Genomic DNA, 20,223 nt, shown 5'->3' on the forward strand with positions numbered 1-20,223 from the left:
TTATGTATTTTGGAGCCCTGTCATTGTGTGGGTAAATACTTAATATGTTTTATGTCCTCCTGGTGTACTGACCCTTTTTAATCATTATATAGTGTCCTTCCTTATCCTTTGTGATGGATTTTACTTTAAAGTCTATTTTGTTAGAAATATTGCCACTCCTGCTCTTTTCTGATTGTTTGCTTGATATATTTTTTCCATTCTTTGAATTTTAGTTTGTGTCTTTAAGCCTAAGGTGTATTTCTTGTAGGCAACATATAGACGGATCGTGTTTTTTAATCCGTTCTGCCACCCTCTGTCCCTTTATTAGTGCATTTAATCCATGTACATTATTGATAGGTATGAATTTAGTGCTGTCATTTTTAAGTATTTTTTTGCATGTGTGTGTTGTTGACAGTTTCTTTGTTCCCCTTAATTTTCTGTGCTGAGTTGTTTTTCTTTATGTATTTTCTTTTCATCTTTTTCATTGTTGCTGATTTTGTATATGCTGAGTCTTTACGTTTTGCTTGTTTTTCATTTTGACATGTACGATTGTTAGTTTCCTTTGTGGTTACCTTAATATTTACCCTCATTTGTCTAAGTTTAAACCAATGTTTTATTTCTTCATATTGCCTTGACTTCCTCTCCATGTGAATGATATATGACTACATTGTTTAGTCCTTCTTTTTTAATGTTGTCATCTTTTACAGAATGACGTCTCTGTTTCCCTATTTTCAGTGTTTTGGCTTTATTTTTGTGATTTCCCTATCTGGGTTGATGACTGGTTGCTCTGTGCTGTGTTCTAGTCTTGGGTTGTTACCTGATGTTATTGATTTTCTAACCAGAGGACTCCCTTTAGTATTTCTTGTAATTTCCATTTGGTTTTTACAAATTTCTTAAACCTCTGTTTATTTGGAAATATCCTAATTTCATCATCATATTTGAGAGACAGATATGCTGGATATATAATTCTTGGCTGGCAATTTTTTTCCTTCAAGGCTTTCTATATATCATCCCATTGCCTTCTTGCCTACATGATTTCTGGTGAGTAGTCTGAGCTTAGTCTTACTGACTTTCCTTTGGAGATGACTTTTCCTTTGTCCCTAGCTGCTCTTAAAATTCTCTCTTTATCTTTGGTTTTGGCAAGTTTGATTATAATATGTCTTGGTGACTTTGTTTTGAGATCTACCTTGTGTGGGGTTTGATGAGCATCTCGGATAGATGTCTTCTCATCTTTCATGATATCTGGAAAGTTTTCAGTCAACACGTCTTTAACAATTCTCTCTGTATTTTCTGTTATTCCCTTCTGTTCTGGTACTCCCATCACTCATAGGTTATTCCTCTTGATAGAGTCCCACATAATGCTTAGATTTCTTCATTTTTTTTTAATTCCTGTATCTGATTTTTCCTCGAATATGTTCATGTCAAGTGTTTTATCTTCAGTCTCACTAATTCTGAATTCCATTGCCTCAGTTCTGCTCCTATGACTTTCTATTGAGTTGTCCAATTCTGAAACTTTATAGTGAATCTTCTGGATTTGTTTGCTGTCTCTCTATGGATTCTGGCAGCCTGTTAAATTTGTCATTATGCTCTTCTCTAATCTTCTTAAGTTCCTCTATTGTTTTGTCTGTGTGCTGGTTGGCTTGTTCTGCATTTTGCCTGATTTCCTTCCAAATCTCTTGAAGAGTTCTGTATATTAATCTTTTGTATCCTACCTCTGGTAATTCCAGGAAATTCTCTTCATCTGGATGATTTCTTGATTCTTTGGGAGCTTGCTGAAGCCATCACAGTCTGCCTTTATACATGATCTGATGCTGTTGTCTCCGAGCCATCAATAAGTTAGTGTATTTATTTTATGTTTGCTTACTGTGTCCTAGCTTCTTATGTCCAAATAGGCTGCTCACATGAACTAATTTGCTTATTGGCGCCTTTGAAGCTCTAAAGTCCTGTCACCAGGCGGTTAGAGCTGTTACTGGGTATGTGAGCCCAGAAGTCTGTTTAATTTTCTTGTATGGATTCAGCTCAGGTGTTCTGGTAGTCGGTCATCAAATGTGTGGTACAGGCTCTCACCTACAGTCCTAGATGGGCAGGGGTGATTGGGGTAGGCACAGGTATCTGGCTGCAGTAGGGTGTCACACGCTGAGCAAGGTAGGGGCTGACGGCCACCCCTGTCTGTGAGGAAAGCATGTCCCTGTTTCCTAGAGCGCATAGGTAGGTGGGTTTTGCAGCTGGACTATGGGCACCCAATGCTGTTGGCTGTAAGGACTGGGAGGTACCGCTTAATCTTGGACCCCTCTCACAGGTGGCTAGGTGTTGTGGGTGGAGCCACCAGTCCTCAGGCCCCTGATTTGGGTAGGTGAGGACTCTGCTTAATAGGCAGAGTGGTGTCAAATGTCACAAACCTTCCTTCCCACCATATAACTGATACAGCTGAGGTTAGACATCAGGTATACACCCTGTTCTACTGTGTTAATGAGGGCCTACACTGTTGTGATGGGCCCTACACTGTTGTAATGGGCCTACAAGATCTATACAGGGGTGAAAGGCATTCAAAGTCTGTGGAACCTTTATGCCTGTGCCTAGTCAAAGGAGTTCTTTCTGCTGATTTCCTGGCTTAGGGGAGTTGGCAGATTATTTTATCCTGTTTGTTAATTTGTTCCCTCTCTAACACCAGGAGAATGGCTCAAGGCATGTGACAGATCTACTTCCAGCCCAGGGTACATGGCAATCTCTGAAGACAGCTAGAATCCAGTGCAGAGCAAGAAGGGGGCAGGTAAATGGGAAAGAGGTTTTTCCCAAAGGGGTGTTTTTTGATCCATGCAGTAGGTTAGACACATGTACTTATCTTTTGCCAATTGAGCACTGTTTTTCACTTATTCTGGAGGTGTGAGTGGATTCTCTGCTTCACGGTCTTTCCCAATGTGGCAAACATGTCCTGAATGGCACTGCCTGCCTCACCACGCTCATAGGCTGATCCAGCCTTCAGGATGCCGATTCCTGCCAGGTCAGGTCTGGAAACTCCTCACTGCTTCTGAAGCGTCTCTCCCTCCCCCTGCCGCTCAGTCCAATTCTTCAGTTTTGCCTTTGATGTTCAGGACTCCTCGACTGTCATATATAATAGATTCACTTGTTTTTTTCAGGTCTTTGTTATAAGATGGTCCAAAAGAAGCATCTGACTACTCCACCATCTTGGCCTCACCTTGTGCACAATTTTTTATTATCAATTGCAAATCTATTCTTGAAGTTAAAAAATCTGTTTTTATTTTAAATAATTTGTTTAGGCAATAAACTATTTTTTAACTACTTTTAGACTAGCTAATTTAGATTAACTTTTAAAAGAATTTGGACAATAAACTAATTTTGTTTGAGTCTAAATATAGTTAGGAATATAAACCTCTACCTAGTACAGAGTCCTCAAAAATATCTGTTACACAAATGAAGAAATATCTGTTAATATTTTTACAATCATAAAATTAAACTGTTGAGAAAGGCTTGTTGTTGTTGCCCAGTGCCATTCAGTCAGTTCCGACTCATAACGACTCTATGTAGAACAGAACAAAACACTGCCCAGTCCTGCATCATCCTCACAATTGTGGCTCTGTTTGAGACCACTGTTGCAGCCACTGTGTCAATCTATCTTCTTGAGGGTCTTCCTCTTTTTCACTGACCCTCTGCTTTACCAAGCATGATGTCTTCCTACAAGGACTAGTCCCTCCTGATAACATGTCCAAATTATGTGAAACAAAATCTCACCATCCTCGCTTCCTAGGAGCATTCTGGCTGTACTTCTTCCAGACTAGACTAGAGGAAGACTAGAAACATTATATGTAGAACCCTTTGGTTTTAAGAAGAAACTGAAGTCCAAAGAAATCAAATAACTTGTCTAAGGTCATAAGAACATTAGTAGCAATGACTAAGACCAAAACATAACTGCCATTTTAAAGGTAAATTTATTTTTTGATCATCTTTGAGATCCTTAAGGCTAAAGCTCATCTCCATTAAGATGGTGAACTGTCATGTTAATTAGAAAAAAGATAATTCAAGTGTCCTACTTAGTTTTACATTTAATTTAAAAAACCTATTATTCATAGCAGATATGAAAATCATCGCAGATGGAAGACCCCAACTGCACAAACAAGGAAATTTATGAGGTAATATGGCGTCATGGATTGAATTATGTCCTCCCAAAAATGTGTGTATCAATTTGGCTGGGCAATGATTCCTGGTATTGAGTGATCTTCCTAAATGTTGTTAATCCTTGTTAATGAGGGAGGATGGACGGTAGTTATGTCAGTGAGGCAGGATCTATCTACAAGATTGGATTGTGTCTTGAGGCAATCTCTTGAGATATAAAAGAGAAGAGCAAGCAGACAGACAAAGGGTATTCATACTACCAAGAAAGCAGTTTCAGGAGAAGAGCGCATCCTTTGTATCCTGGGTCCCTGTGCAGAGAAGCCCCTAGTCCAGGGCAAGATTGATGAAAAGGCCGACAGAGAGAGAAAGCCTTCCCCTGGAGGTGACGCCCTGAATTTGGACTTTTAGCCTACTTTACCGTGAAGAAATAAATTTCTCTTTGTTAAAACTTGTGGTATTTCTGTTATAGCAGCACTAGATGATTAAGTCATGTGGATTTTATTTTTCTGGTCTTAGTGATCAAATTGAAATTCTATAAATGCTTTTAAATACAACAACAAATGCACAAGCAACAAAAAACAAAATAGATAATTGGGACCACAAAAAAGTTAAATACTTATGTTCATCCAAAGACTATCAAAAGAGCAGAGACAACCTACAGACTAGGAAAAAGTCCTTGGGCATGATATAATCAGTAAGGGTCTAATACCTAAAATATACAGAAAACTATAATTGAATAACAAAAACACAAATAACCCAACCAAAAACTGGGCAAAGGACATGAATAGACACTTAACCAAAGAAAATATTCAAATGGCCAACAGACACATGAAAAGACACTGGAAGTCAGAGAAATGCAACTTAAAACCACAATGAGATACCCACTAGGTATCCACCACTCCCACTAGGATGGCCAAGATAAATAAATAAAGGACAATAACAGGAGTTGGAGTGAACGTGGAGAAACTGGAACCCTCATCCATGGTTGATGGGAATGCAAAATGGCACAACCATTGTGGAAGACAGTCTGGTGGTTCCTCAAAAAACTAGAGATAGAGCTGCCATATGACCCAGCAATTCCACTCCTAGGGATATACCCTAGGGATCTAACAGAAGTGACACAGACAGACACGCACACCTATGTTCATCACAGCACTATTCACAATAGCAAAAAGATGGAAATGACCTAAATGCCCATTATTGAGTGAATGGATAAGTAAAATGTGATACATACATACAATGGCATACTACTCAGCTATTTAAAAAGAAAAAAAAAAAAGATGTTCTCGGAATATCTTGTAACATGAGTGAACCTGGACAATATTATGTGAAGTCAGTCAATCACAAAAAAACAAATATTGTATGTTCTCAATTTTATTAAATGACACGAATAGGTAAATATACAGAAACTAATGTCCATTAGTGGTTACAGGGGGAGGGGACAGGAAGAAGCACTCCTCGGGTAGTAATCACTTTTTGTTTATGGAAATGGGAACAGTGGCACTGAATATGGGTGAAGTTTGTACAGCATGACCAATGTAACTGATGTCAATAAGCTGTACACAGGGAAAAGGGATGAATGGGCAAACACTAGACTGTGTATGGTTTTGCAATGATAACAACAACCCAAAAACGGCAGGGGCTACAGATGCTGATACTAATTAGACATATCCAATCACCTCATGGGATCAGTTCTCTAGATTTGAGGGCTTAGGGTCCTGGTCTCGTGGGACAATCCAGTCAATTGGCATAAGATAGCTCTTAAAGTTTATGTTCTATCTCCCAGTATGGTGAGTAGTGTCTGGGGTCTTAAAAGCTTACAAGCAGCCATCTAAGATAGAACTACTGGTCTTTATTTGTCTGGAACAAAAAAGAAAGGAAACCCAGGAAACAGAAGGAACTAGACAAGAGGACTACTTGTCTACATGAACCACTGCTTCCTCCACCTTGAGCCAGAAGAACTAAATGGTACCCAGCTACCACTACTGAACCTTCTGTTCAGGAACTTAATACAGAAATCCTGATAAAAAGGATGAAAAATGTGGACCAGAACTTCAAATTCTTCAAAAATTCAGACTTACTGAACCTACGGAGTCTGGAGGAGTCCCTGAGACTATGGCCCTGAGTTGCTCTTCAAACCTTGAATTTAAACTATCCCCTGAAGTCGCTTTGAACTAAGTAACAGTTTAGGCCAAAGAGTAGAGACTGTCACCCTTGAGTATTGTGTTTCTTTAAAAAAAAATCTATGTAAGACCAAAGGGTCAACAGCTATTTTAAAGTAGAGATGAGAAGGCTGGGGTGATGGGGGCAAGGAGATTAAGTAAATGGCAATGAAACAACTAGAACAGAAATAATGAGAACATGGATACAACGTGAAGAATTTAACCAATATCACTGATCGTTATATCTAGAAACCGTGGAATAGGGGAGAGTTTTTGGCATGTATTTGCACGGATTTGGGGGAGGGAGACACCTGCTGTGTATATTTTCACCAAAAAGAAAATTAAAAAAAAGAAAAAATTAATATTACAAATTTATACACATTTTTGTAATAGAAAACGAGAGACATAAAAATAAATTTGTAAAATAAACAAAATTATCCAAAATACTTAATTTTTAAAATTAACTTTTATTGAGAGAAAAATATGCAGCAGACTTTCTTTCAAGTACTTTATATATTTTATCCACACACATTTAATCTTCACAACGACATTATGACGTAAAGAGTAGTCCTATAAACCTCATTTTTCAAATGGAAAAACTGAGGCACAGAGAAGTTAAGTAATTTGTCCAAGATAAAACAGGATTAAAACCGAGGTAATCTGGCACCAGAGCCCATGGTCTTAACCATCTTGATATACTATTTGAAATCCTATTATTATTATTTTTTAATAAAATATATTTTATAAAAACTTAATATTCAGTTTTTATTTAAGATGTAAGGAGCCCTGATGGCACAATGGTTAATGCACTTGGCTGGGAAGAAAGGTTGGCAGTTCAAGCCCACCAGCAGCTCCTCAGGAGAAAAGACCTGGAGATCTGCTCCCGTGAAGATTACAGCCTACAAAACATCATGTGCAGTTCTACTCTGTCATACAGGGTTTACTGTGAGTCAGAATCAACTCAACAGTATACGACGACAATGACAACATTTAAGATAGAGTTAAAGCTCACGATGTTTATGTAATAGTTATTATCACACTTCAGCTGTATCACTGCTCAGAGATGAAAAAGGAGAGAAAAGCACCCACCATGATAATTACAAAAGGGAATCCAGGTCCATTATCGTTACCATCTACATTTCTCTACAACTGCAGACAAAATTTCTGATGACAAATTCTGTTGTCAATGTGTCTTAGAAATAGTAATGAAGCATAAAAAATCTCTTCTGGGGACTTTCACATACCTAGTTCTTTGTTGCCTACCTGAAATCCATGCTTGCCTCTCCACCATGTGCTTAACACTTTGGGGGGCATGTCAATAACAGAAACGATGTCGCCCACCTAGAAAAACAAAATTTTAAATACAATGTCTTTAGTCATATTTTAAACCAATTGTTACATTTAGAGTTTAATGTATGAGAACTCTACAAAAGCATAAAGTACTATCTTATTCCCTGGCTAATAATTTCTGGAAAAACATACCATCTCTTTCTTTAAAGATTCAATAATCTTACCATTTTCTTAAGGTGAGGTCTACAAAGAGTTAAGCAGTACAAAGACTGGGATCCAGCCAACATGTGCAATAACTTCCTAAAGTCAGATTTATAACATATCATCATCACTTCTGCTCTGTTACTGCTGGCAATATCAGAGCCTCTTATAGAGGGTAGTTTTAAATACTTATATTTAGAAAAATTAGTTTCTATTAGCACTATATTTAGTGAGTGCTGACCATGTGCCAAGCACTGTGCTGAGCACTTGACATACCTATTTAATCATGTAGGAAAAGGCCTAAGATGTCTAACATTTCTGGGTTATTCTTAGTAAGTGGAAAATGTGATCATCACTGTGCTTCTTTCCGAGCCCTGGTGGTGCAGTAGTTAAGTGATACAGCTGCTAACCAAAGGGTCAGCAGTTCAAATCCACCAGCTGCTCCATGGAAACTTTATGGGGCAGTTCCACTCTGTCTTCTAGGGTTGCTGTGGGTTAGAATCAACTCAATGGCAATGGGTTTGGTTTTTTGGTTTATACTTCCTCAGGAGCCCTGGTGGTACAGTGGTTAAAGTACTTGGCTGCTAACCTAGAGATCAGTGGTTTAACCCACCAGCCACTCCACAAGAGAAAGATGTGGCAGTCTCCGTCCGTAAAGATCTAAAGCCTTGGAAACCCTATGGGGGCAGTTCTGCTCCATCCAATAGGATCCCTGTGAGTCAGAATCGACTGGATGACAACAGGTTTTATATTTCTTTCAATTGATGGTACAATACTATATAGCTTACTTTCTTCACTATAAAACACAATGTAGTGAGTTTTTATGAACTTGTAAAAAGTCATAAATATAAGAACTACAATAATTATTTTTAATAATATATTAACTGAAGTTATATTTTTCAACCAGAGTAAGTGATACTATCTATGATAAAACACAGTTGAGCTATGCGACTAATGTATACTAGATTCTTTCAGGAATTTCTCTTTGTTAATTCACAACAGGTTTTTCAAGTCTTAAATAAGCCATCTTCATAAAGCCATATTTGCTAACAGACACACCATCTTTCAAGACCTACATTCCTTTGTGTACAGAACCTAAAAGGTTTAGTTTGAGCACAGTTCAAATGCTACACAGTAACAATTTTAGACTGTTCTTTCTTAAACTGCGTAACTGTCAGCATTTTGTCTCTCACCGGTCAATATTTACTTTTAGAGGGGGAAACTTAATTCCTCTCCTTTTGCATCTGATAGCATAAATGTTCATTTCATCTTTCATCTGTTCTTTTGCTCAGTCTTTCAACAAACAGAGATGGTATCACTGGATATAACACAAGGACTAAAAGACTCAGACCTTACTCTCAAGACGATCACTGTTTATTCGGAGAACAATTATGAGTAAACCTAAGAAGTGATTTTTCACAGATACACTATGGGAACACTTAAGAATGACATTCAATCAGGCTTTTTTGGGGGCGGGGTATGGATTTGCATGGATTTGCGGGACTGAGATCAGAGATGACTTCCCAGAAGAAATGGGAGGTAAATCCTGAGATTTCTAGAATGAGTAGTCTTTAAACAAAAATGGAAGGCATTCCAGGATGAAAGATAATGAAAGTATGGAAAAGCCTGGAGGACAGGTTTCACTTTAATGAAGGAATGATTAAAACAGTTAAAGATAAGGCTGGTGAGACAGCAGGGACCAGGTCACAAAGAGTACGCTGAAGTTATTTACCTCTAAGGTCAGTTCATCAGGGGCCCGGGCAGTGTACCTCTTGATAACGTGGGCAGCACCCACAGCAGGCGTGTTAATGGATGATTCTTCGTGGACTAGAAGGTGATTCCCCTTATTATCAATCTGTAACAAGGAAAATGCACTCTGAGATGCTTAACAAAATGGGACTGATGCTTCTTTGACTATTTATAAAACTTCAAGTTGGTTTAGGGAGCCACTTGACCCAAAGAGTCTTAAAAAGAACAAAACAAAACAAAACAGAAAACTAACATTGAGTAACACAATACATGCCAGTCATTGTGTTATGCATGTAACAATATGATTTAATTTAATCTTTATAATTCTAAAATGTAATTATCACCCTTCTCATTGTTTAAAAGTGAAGATGCTAAAGCCAAATGAGGTTATGTAATTTATGAGAGAGTAAATAATCTGTCTGAGATCACACAGCCAATAACGAAGAGCCAAGATCTCAATGCAAGTCAACCTCGCTCTAAGTTCTACATTCTTTCTACTTTTCATCCTGCCTTCCCAATTTGCAATGGAGGGAGAAAAGTAAACAATTAATGTAACTCTACATATGTAAACTGAGAATAAATATCTACTTTTTTTTTTTTTTTTTTTTTTACTGAAGGAGCCCTGGTAGCACAGTGGTTAAATGGTTGGCAGTTTGAACTCACCAGCTGCTCTGTGCGAGAAAGATGTGTCAGTCTGCTTCCATAAATACTACAGCCTTGGAAACCCAGGTGGCATTTCTACTCTGTCCTATAGGGTTTGGTTTTTGGTTTATATTTACTAAATAATCATGTTTCACTCAAGACTTATTCTTACATCAGACTCTTTAAAAGGTTGTCTTGTTATCCATAAATGACTGAAAAATACTTCTAATTACTAAGTCAACTGAAAATATATCTGATACTTTACCTAACTAAATATATACATTAATATAGTAAACATTAAAACAATAGGTATCAACTGAGAGTCATAAAATATATTCAAATTAGTTTTCCTGGATATCAAAGAAAGATTTGAGACAAAACTATTTCATGCATCACATAGCTAACCCTCCAGATGAGAATAAACTCCATTTTTCTGATTCCTAAAACTCAATGGCTATCAAAGTTCCCTCTTACATTAAATTACAAATTAAACTGCTTCTGTAGATAAATTTAAAGTAAACTTTAATAACCGTGAAACAGTAATACCTCCATCCAAGTAAGGGCAGGTCCACAGTTGATCTTGTTGCCAGCAATAGCTGAAAGGCGTGCCAGGTAAGCCACAAGCATCTGAGTTACTGACTAAAAAGAAAGAGAAAGAATTAGTGGTAACTTAAAGTACTAGGTTTCCTCATAGGTGAACTGGTGTAAACTGACAGTCTCTGAGGGAAAAAAATCTTCAGATCTTCAGGCATTTTAATAGTTACTGAGGATTCTTCCCAGAGGCATAACATGTCTGTGAACTGAAGCTATGGAGAATGTACACAGTAATTCAGTTCCTGTTTCATTAGAACTTTATTAACCCCTTATCAGCAGGGGTTATAACAGTCTATAGCTTCTAATTTTATTGCTTTCTCTTTTCATTTTTGTACTGAAAATGCAAAAAGACAGTTATACCAGGTACATATCTGTTTTTTTTTTTTTTTTCCTGCCCTGCTTCCCTGAAATCCTTTTTTCCAGGACCTGCTATAATCTTCCATTCACATGGTTGTGGCCCAGACCCAGTGCCGTCAAGTCGATGTGGCAGGAGCTGCCAATTCTTACCACACATGATACTATACCATGGGCAGCTGTTTGGTCCCAGAATGTGATCGAAAAAGAGTAAATGCAGAACAGCCCAAGTGTCCATCAACAGACGAAGGGATAAACAAAATGTGGTACACATGTACAATGAAATATTATTCCACCATAAAAAAGAATGAAGTCTTGATACATGTTACAGCAAGAACGGACCTTGAGATATGATCTCGTTTATATAAAATATCTAGAAAACAAATGTATAAAGACAAAAAGTAAATCAGTGGTTATCATGGGCTGGGAGAGGGAGAAATGGGAATTATTGTTTAATGAGTACAGAGTTTCTGTCTGGAGGGGGATCAAATATTTTTGGAAACAAACAGTGGTGATGGTAGTACAAGACCATGATGTTGAAGCCACCGCTAAGGCTTTCCCCTCTCTGCCACAGTTCCCCTCCTTGCAGCCTGCCAAGCCGCAGTTTCTAAATGCAGTTTGGCCCGACTGGGCTGTGGCCCTAACGGTAGTTTGAATTTGGCACCGAAATCCCACACATGTCCAACCAAGATCCTGGCACATGCGCAAGACCTGAAGAGCCATGGCCCCAAACATGACACCAGACCTGAACTCTGAACTTTGCAGGACCAGAAGATGTTTTCCACCACACAGCTGCAACCAAGCCCATTTGCATGCCAAGTGATTCAGCACCTGGATCTCCAAATATGGACATGGGAGGGGTTGGGGTGTTGGATTTTGGGCCTCAATCCCACCCCTTGGGGACTGGGGGGCATAAAATCTCCAAGCTCCCCTGGTGCAGGGAGCCTGTGGTCTTTTGGCAGCTAGGTTCCACATTGCTCCTTGTTTTTACAAACAATAAGTTTCCACTTTGTTTCCCTTGCAACTGGTGGTGTGAGGTCCATCTTATTTCAATTGGCTAACAGTACAGGACAAGAACCAGCATTCAGTTACAATGTGAGTAATGCCACTGGATTAAACTGGATTATACACTTACAAATGGCTAAAATGGCAAATTTTATGTTGTGGATATTTTACTACAATTAAAAAAAAAGTTATCCAGGAATTAGGAATTGTGCCAACTCCAGCTCCAGCTGGCTGTTCTCTTAAAATGAGGAGAAAGAAACTTGGGACTTATTGATAGTGGCCACATTCTAAAACAGTTGAAAGAGAAAAATGAAACACATAGGCAGATAAGGGAAATGGAGAGAGAGCCTCTAGGCTCACCAAGTTACAAAAAAATGTGCGGTTTTGAGACATTCCTGAGACGCTGCTGCAGTGTCAGTCCATGTCAGACTGATGACATTTCTACTCTGCCCTACCCACTTAACTGCCGTGGAATATATTAAAGGGTGAAATTATTTCCCCTCAGAACTTAGAAAATGCCCCTGCACTGTTTTTATGCATCCATTGTGCTGAGGAAGAGTCTAATACCAATATAGTTGTTCTTCCTCTGAAAGTTTTTGCATCTGGAAGCTTTTAGCATTTTCTCTGTTTTGGCATTCTGGGATTTCACTACAGAATTTCTAATGTCTGTGAGTCTTTTTGCTCAGTACACATTACCACTTGAAGAAACGTGGTTTTCTGTAGTTCTAGGGGATTTTTTAAAACTAATTTTTAATTATTCCTTCCAAGCACTCTCTCCTAGAACTCCTATGAAAGGGAATTAGGAACTTGTGGATATATTGTCCATGATTCTCAAGTATACTCTCACAATATTTTTATTTGTTTCTCTTTTCTATTTATTATTGATTGATTGATCGTGCTTTAGGTGCAAGTTTACAAATCGTCAGTCTTTCATACAAAAAGTTATACACACCTTGCTACGCACTCCCAGCTGCTCTCCTCCTAATGAGACAGCACATTCCTCCTCTCCACCCTGTATTCCCTGTGTCCATTTACCCAGCTCCTGTCCCCCTCTTGCTTCTCATCTCACCACCAGACAGGAATTTCCCACATAGACTCAAGCATCCACTTGAGCCACAAAGCTCACTCATCACCAATATCACTGTCTATCTTACCATCCAGTCCAATTCTTGTCTGTAGAGTTGCCTTCTGGAATGGTTCTGATCTTTGGCTAACAAATGGCCTGGGGATGATGATCGTCAGGGTCCCTCCAGTCTCAGTCAGACCATTAAGCCTGGTCTTTTTATGAGAATTTGAAATCTGCATCCCACTGGGCACCATCAAGTTCTTCTGGTCTCAGGCTGATGGAGTCTCTGGTTTATGTGGCCCTTTCTGTCTCTTGGGTTCACCTTTACCATATGTCTTTGGCGTTCTTCATTCTCCTTTGCTCCAGGTAGGCTGAGACCAATCGATACATCTTAGATGGCCACTTTCTAGCATCTAAGACCCCAGATGCCTCTCACCAAAGGGGGAGGCAGAACGTTTTCTTAATACATTTTGTTATGCCAATTGACCTAGGTGTCCCCTGAAACCATGGTCCCCAGCAGATCCCCACCCCTGCTACTCTGGCCTTCGAAGCATTTGGTTGTATTCAAGAAACTTCTCTGCTTTTGATTAAGTCCAGTTGTACTGACTTCCCCTGTGTTGTGTGTTGCCCTTCCCTTCACATAGAATAATTTTTTGTCTACTATAAAAATAAAAAAAATTTTTTTTTATCTAGTGAATATCCCTTTCCCTCCCTCCCCACCCTTGTAACCATCAAAGAATATTTTCTTCTGTCTTTAAGCTTTATCTAGAGTTCTTATAATAATGGTCTCATACAATATTTGTCCTTTTGCAACTGACTAATTTCACTCAGCATGTCTTCCAGATTCCTCCATGTTATGAAATGTTTCAGAGATTCATTGTTGTTCTTAATCATTGCGTACATGGTATTCCATTGTGTGACTATACCATAATTTATTTATCCATTCATCCATTGATAGGCACCTTGGTTGCTTCCATCCTTTTGCTATTGTAAACAGTGGTGCAATGAACATGGGTATGCATATATCTGTTCGTGTGAAGGCTAGTATTATGTTCCAAGGAGTAGAATTGCTGGGTCATATGGAAGCTCTATTCCTAGCTTTTTGACGAAGCACCAAATCAATTTCCAAATGGTTGTACCATTCTACATTCCCACCAACAGTGTATAAGTGTTCCAGTCTCTCCACAACCTCTTCAACATTTATTATTTTGTGCTTTTTGGATTATGCCCATCTTGTTGGGGTCAGATGGAATCTCATTGTAGTTTTGATTTGCATTTCTCTAACGGCTAATGATCGCGAGCTTTTCCTCATATATCTGTTAGCAGCCTGAATGTCTTCTTTGGTAAAGTGCCTGTTCATATCCTTTGCCCATATTTTAATTGGGTTATTTGTCTTTTTATTGTTGAGTTTTTACAGTATCATGTAGATTTTAGAGATCAGATGCTGACTGGAAATGTGATAGCTAAAAGCTTTTTCCCAGTCTGTAGGTAATCTTTGTACTCTTTTGGTGATGTCTTTAGATGAGCAAAGGTGTTTGATTTTTAGGAGCTCCCAGTTATCTAGTTTCTCTTCTGGTGTTTGCACATTGTTAGTAATGTTTTGTATATTGTTTATGACATGTATCAGGGCTCCTAGCACTGTCCCTATTTTTTGTTCCATGATCTTTATTTAGGTCCTTGATCCATTTTGAGCTAGTTTCTGTGCATGGTGTGAGGTATGGGTCTTGTTTCATTTTTTTTGCAGATGGGTATCCAGTTATGCCAATACCATTTGTTAAAGAGACTGTCTTTTCCCAATTTAACAGACTTTGAGCCTTTGTCAAATATCAGCTGCTCATATGTGGATGGATTTATGTCTGGATTCTCAATTCTGTTCCATTGGTCTATGTGCCTGTTGTTGTACCAGTACCAGGCTGTTTTGACTACTATGGCAGTATAATACATTCTAAGATCAGGTAGGGTGAGGCCTTCCACTTTGTTCTTCTTTTTCAGTAATGCTTTAGTTAGCTGGGGCCTCTTCCCTTTCCATATGAAGTTGGTGATTTGTTTCTCCATCTCATTAAAAAATGTCACTGGTATTTGGATTGGGATTGCATTGTATCTATAGATCACTTTGCGTAGAATAGACATTTTTACTATGTTGGGTCTTCCTATCCAAGACTCTAACAATATTTTTACCTTTTCTTCCATTTGGGGGCCTGTATTCTTATAAATTATTTGGCTTAAACTGCCCACTCACTAATCCTTGCTTAAATTGTGTCTATTTTGAACACAGTCCAGCTATTAAGGTTGGCTATTATTTAATTTACCTTAAGTAATCGTATTTTCATTTCCCAGATTCCTAATTATTTCAGTTTTATAAAAATCTGTTCCCTTTCATGAATGTGACAGTCTTGCTTTCACTCTGAGGTTAGTAATTATACTCCTGAAGGCCTTCTATTTGTTCTGCTATTTTCTCAGTTGTCTTGTTTATTCAGTTTGGTGTCTCTCATTATTGGTTTTATTCAATTATTTAGCACTTCTTGGTTGTATATTCATTTTTGTGTTTAAGATTTGTTACCTGTTTTCTGTAGTCATCCTCTTACACATGATTTTAGGTTGTATTTTCTCTCCCCTATAAACTTTATTCCAACTGCTTCAAAGATTCCTCACACGTTTTTAATTCTCTTACAGGACTTCTTGTCTTCTGGTGCTATAAAGAATTTTTCCCCTTTTTAATTTAAAAAAAAAAAAAAAAACACTTTTATATTTTTAAAGAAATTTTTCACAGGAGTGGTGCTAGGTGCATGGTCATATCCTGCCTCCATGAACTAATCAAAAAGTGTTGTTATCCTAATATCTATTTCTTTCGTTATTAGTGAGATCAACATTTTTCCAGATATTTGCTTCCATATTTCTTACTCTCTTTGGAGAACAGTCTGCCCATATATATTGCTCATTAATATACTGTGGTACAAGGCTTTTTTTTCTGTATAAAATTATAGACTGAACCTACTTTAATTATAAATACCTTAGATAGCATTACCAATTTTTCAGACATGAAACAGTTACATGATCCTAGAAATCATCCTATTCATAGTGCTCAATATAAGCTGTTATTTTAGCATACACATTTTTCTGCCAATTCATAGAAAGCAATTACTTCTACAAAGTGCTAGATGCTTACCTCTGGACCATCCTTCAAGGCATCAGAACGGGGAAGTTCTGAGAGCTGGGAGAACCGTCGGTCATAAATGCATAAATGAAGATGTTTATCAAGTACCCGAAAATCTTCATAACTTCGTTTAACAATCCAACTTTTGCCCTGTGAATAAGAAAAAAGCACTCCTATTATTCATCTCTACAGGAAAATGTTTATGGATCAGGTGTTATTCCGTAACGGTATTTTACTCATGAGGTTTCATATTTTCTAACGAGAAGCTTCTGTTAACTTGATAATAAAGAGATAAGCTCCAAAACATTCTAGAGAGCTACACTACATTAAATGGTAAATAATGGACAATAAGAACTATCCACTAATGCTCTTCCTATCACTGGTCAAAGACTACTGACTTTCTTTGAGGATAATAACAGCTGGATGGTAAGAGAGCATATGACCTTCAACCCATGGAAAAAACTATAAAATAACTTCGAGTGGGAGAATATTATGTAAAATTAAAGAAAAATAAAATCAGGTTATTTACTGAGACTGGAAATATACTCAAAATCAAAACTATTAAAGCTTCATTTATAACCATCCTATATGCATGTGGAAACCCCGGTGGCATAGTGGTTAAGTGCTACAGCTGCTAACTAAGAGGTCAGAAGTTCGAATCTGCCAGGCGCACCTTGGAAACTCTATGGGGGAGTTCTACTCTGTCCTATAGGGTTGCTATGAGTCGGCAGTGGGTTTGGTTTTTTGGTTTTTTGGATATGCATGTATCATCCAGAGCCCATTAGCTCTCTCAGTCTCTCAAGCTTTCTTCTCTTCTTTGCCCAATCTCATAAATTCATTAAAAATATTAAAAAAAATCACACTGATAGAACATATTTATTAGATATTATTGTCTAATGTTCTTTTGAATCTATCACTTCCTATTAATCTTATAGCCCAAGCTTTAGTAAAGACAGTCATCATTTCTTACCTGGCATACTGGTTAAGTATCCTTGCCTACAATTTCCTTCTGCCCCCTCCCAAATCCAAAACGCAAAGCTTCTCAGGTCACACTCACTAAAAATCCTTCAAAAGCTCCCATGGTCAGCCATGATGAGCAGGTCCTGACAGCATACCATTTAACTTTGCAATTTAATTTTATGTGGAGACTTTCAGCCTATAAAAATGTGGAGGGATTGGGAGAAAAAGCCTCCAGAGCAACCATCTGAGAACTGAACTATCCATTTTTAGTATAGCTCTTCCACATTTACCCCAGCCAGATGGGGAAGAAGCAAAAGGGATCACTTTATGGACAAAGTCCTGAATTCTAACCACAAGTGTACCAAGAATTAACAATCAACTTGTCTAACTCCACTTCGGACCACACTTTCCTATTATAAAGATGGGAAGCAATACCAATTCCCTCATTCAGAGGGTTATGAGGATGAAATAACAGACAATGCAGAGACTTTCGAAGTCTCCGGTGCCTGTTCTCTCTGGTCCCTACTCCAAACCAACCAGCTGCCAGCAAGACAACTCTGACCCATGTGTGTCCGCGTACAGCTGTGCTCCTCCACAGGGTTTTCAATGGCTAATGTTTTCGAAGGAGATCACCAGGACTTTCTGCCAAGGTGGTTCTGGGTGGATTTGAACCTCCAACATCTTGGTCAGCAGTGAAGCACATTAAAACACGTTAACCATTAGCACCTCTCAACCAAAAACATAAACAAGCCGGTCAGCGCCGAGTTGCTTCTGACTCATAGCACCGCCTGTGTTGCAGACTAGAACTGCACCCCGGAGGATTTTGAAGGCTGTTACCTCGTGGAAGCAGACAGCTAGGCACCTCTGAGTAAGTCTGGACTGCCAACCTCTCAGTCAGTGATTGAGTGCTTCACCGCTTGTGCCACCCAGAGACTCCTTGCACGACCAAGGGACTGCTAAGTCAATGAGTATCGAACGGGATCCAGCTGATTCTGATGACCGGCCTGAATTGGGACTCGCTGGTTCATAGGATCAAGTCCAAACACACCTGCGGCTTTCATCACCTGTGCCCTGTCCAAACTTCCAGCCTGATCTCAAGCATTCTCCCGCCATTGACCTTTCTTGGCTTCCAGTTATGCTCAATCAACTGCATTAGTCAATTCATGAGGCACACGCTCTCCTTCTGCCCCACAATTTTGTAAGTGGTGTTCCTCCTGCCATGGAAGGACTTCTTATGCTGTTTGCTAAAGCAAACGCCTTTGTTTTCTCAGTTCTACTGCTTCCCCCTACCCAGAGCTTTCCCAGACCACTGGGAACTAAATACTCCTTTTGTAGGCTGGAAAAAGAAAACAAAATAAAAACAAGAAGAAGAAAGAAAAACCTCTTATCACACAGTTGCAATTTTTTTCTTTCACACTTACACATTATTTTTTAAATTGTGCAACGCTTCAAACATATAGAAAAGCACAAAAATAATTTAGCACGTATCTATGTATTTATCACAGACATTAAACAGGTGTTAACTTTTTATGTTTCAAAGTTTTGAAATTTCTTTTTTTTTTTTATAAACCGGTCACTGCAATTATAAAACCTCATTCTCTTGTCTACTCATTTCTAAAGCTAAGGACTGCAGTTCATGTGCACCATTACCATGCATGCCTGCTTCTATCCATAAACTATGTATATGCTTGTTTTAAATTTCATATAACAATACATCATTCCCATCATTTTGGAACTTGAAGTTTTAACTCAACATCATGTTGACATTTCTCCAAGCTGATATGTGTAGCTCAACTATTCAATAGCTGCAGAAATGAATTCTATTGTAGAAGCAAATGCCCCTTTATTTTTCTCTTCCTCTACGGAAAGGGAGCAGGTATTTTCCACTTTCCATTATCATAAGCAACACTGCCTGAGCGTATTCATGCATCTTCCTGCTCATTTGTGAGAGATTTTCCATGGCAGTTACCTGGAACTGCTAATCATACTGTATGACCATCATCAACTTTATTTCAAATTTGCCAACTTCATCTTCAAAGTGACAATACCAATTTACTCACCCAATATTAGAGTTCTCATTTCCTCCAAATCCAAGCCAAACCTGGCATTATCGGACTTTAATACTGTCAATTGGATAGTGCATGAGAAAGTTGGACCATGAATAAGGAAGACCAAAGAGGAACTGATGCCTTTGAATTATGGTGCTGGTGGAAATTCTTAATATACCATGGTCTGCCAGAAGAACAAACAAATCTGTCTTGGAAGAAGTACAGCCAGAATGCTCCACAGAAGCAAGAATGGCAAGACTTCATCTCACATACTTTGGACATGTTATCAGAAGGGACCAGTCCCTGGAGAATGACATCATGCTTGGTAAAGTAGACGGTCAGCAAAAAAGAAGAAGACCCTCAACAAGATGGATTGACACAGTGGCTGCAACAATGGACTCAAGCATAACAACAATTTTGAGGATGGTGCAGGACTGGATGGTGTTCTATTGTACATAGGGTCACTATGAGACAGAACCGATTAATGGCACCTAACAACAACTGGACAGATGTGAAATTTTATCTTCTTTTAATTTGCCTGGAAACCCTGGTGGCATAGTGGTTAAGTGCTACGGCTGCTAAACAACAGGTCGGCAGTTCAAATCTGCCAGGCGCTTCTTGGAAACGCCATAGGGCAGTTCGACTCTGTCCTGTAGGTTCTCTAGGAGTCGGAATCAACTTGACGGTGGTGGGTTTGGTTTTATTGGGGTTTAAGTTGCCTTTTTCCTTGATTACCAATGAAGATTAGCATCTTTTCACATGTTAATTATTATCCAGGTTTCTATTTCTGATAATTACTTAACTCTACTGCAACGAGCATGGGTGTACATGTATCTATTCATGTGACGGCTCTCAGTTCTCTAGGATATATTCCAAGGAGTGGGATTG

At 38.6% G+C, this 20,223-nt stretch overlaps 1 protein-coding gene across 5 annotated transcripts in view; it reads right to left on the bottom strand.

Moving 5' to 3' along the window:
• ARHGAP32 (Rho GTPase activating protein 32) overlaps positions 1 to 20,223 on the bottom strand; it is a 411,930-nt gene that overhangs the window by 94,664 nt on the left and 297,043 nt on the right. For all 5 annotated transcript variants that reach the window (XM_049857308.1, XM_049857307.1, XM_049857306.1 and 2 more), the window contains 4 exons: positions 16,340 to 16,477; positions 10,701 to 10,793; positions 9,496 to 9,618; positions 7,536 to 7,613 (listed from right to left, as the gene is read on the bottom strand). In XM_049857308.1, the coding sequence (XP_049713265.1) occupies positions 7,536 to 7,613; positions 9,496 to 9,618; positions 10,701 to 10,793; positions 16,340 to 16,477 (432 nt within the window). The remainder of the gene's footprint in view (positions 1 to 7,535; positions 7,614 to 9,495; positions 9,619 to 10,700; positions 10,794 to 16,339; positions 16,478 to 20,223) is intronic.

The sequence above is a fragment of the Elephas maximus genome, chromosome 17 (genome assembly GCF_024166365.1).
Source record: "Elephas maximus indicus isolate mEleMax1 chromosome 17, mEleMax1 primary haplotype, whole genome shotgun sequence".
In the NCBI taxonomy this organism is placed as follows: Eukaryota; Metazoa; Chordata; class Mammalia; order Proboscidea; family Elephantidae; genus Elephas; species Elephas maximus.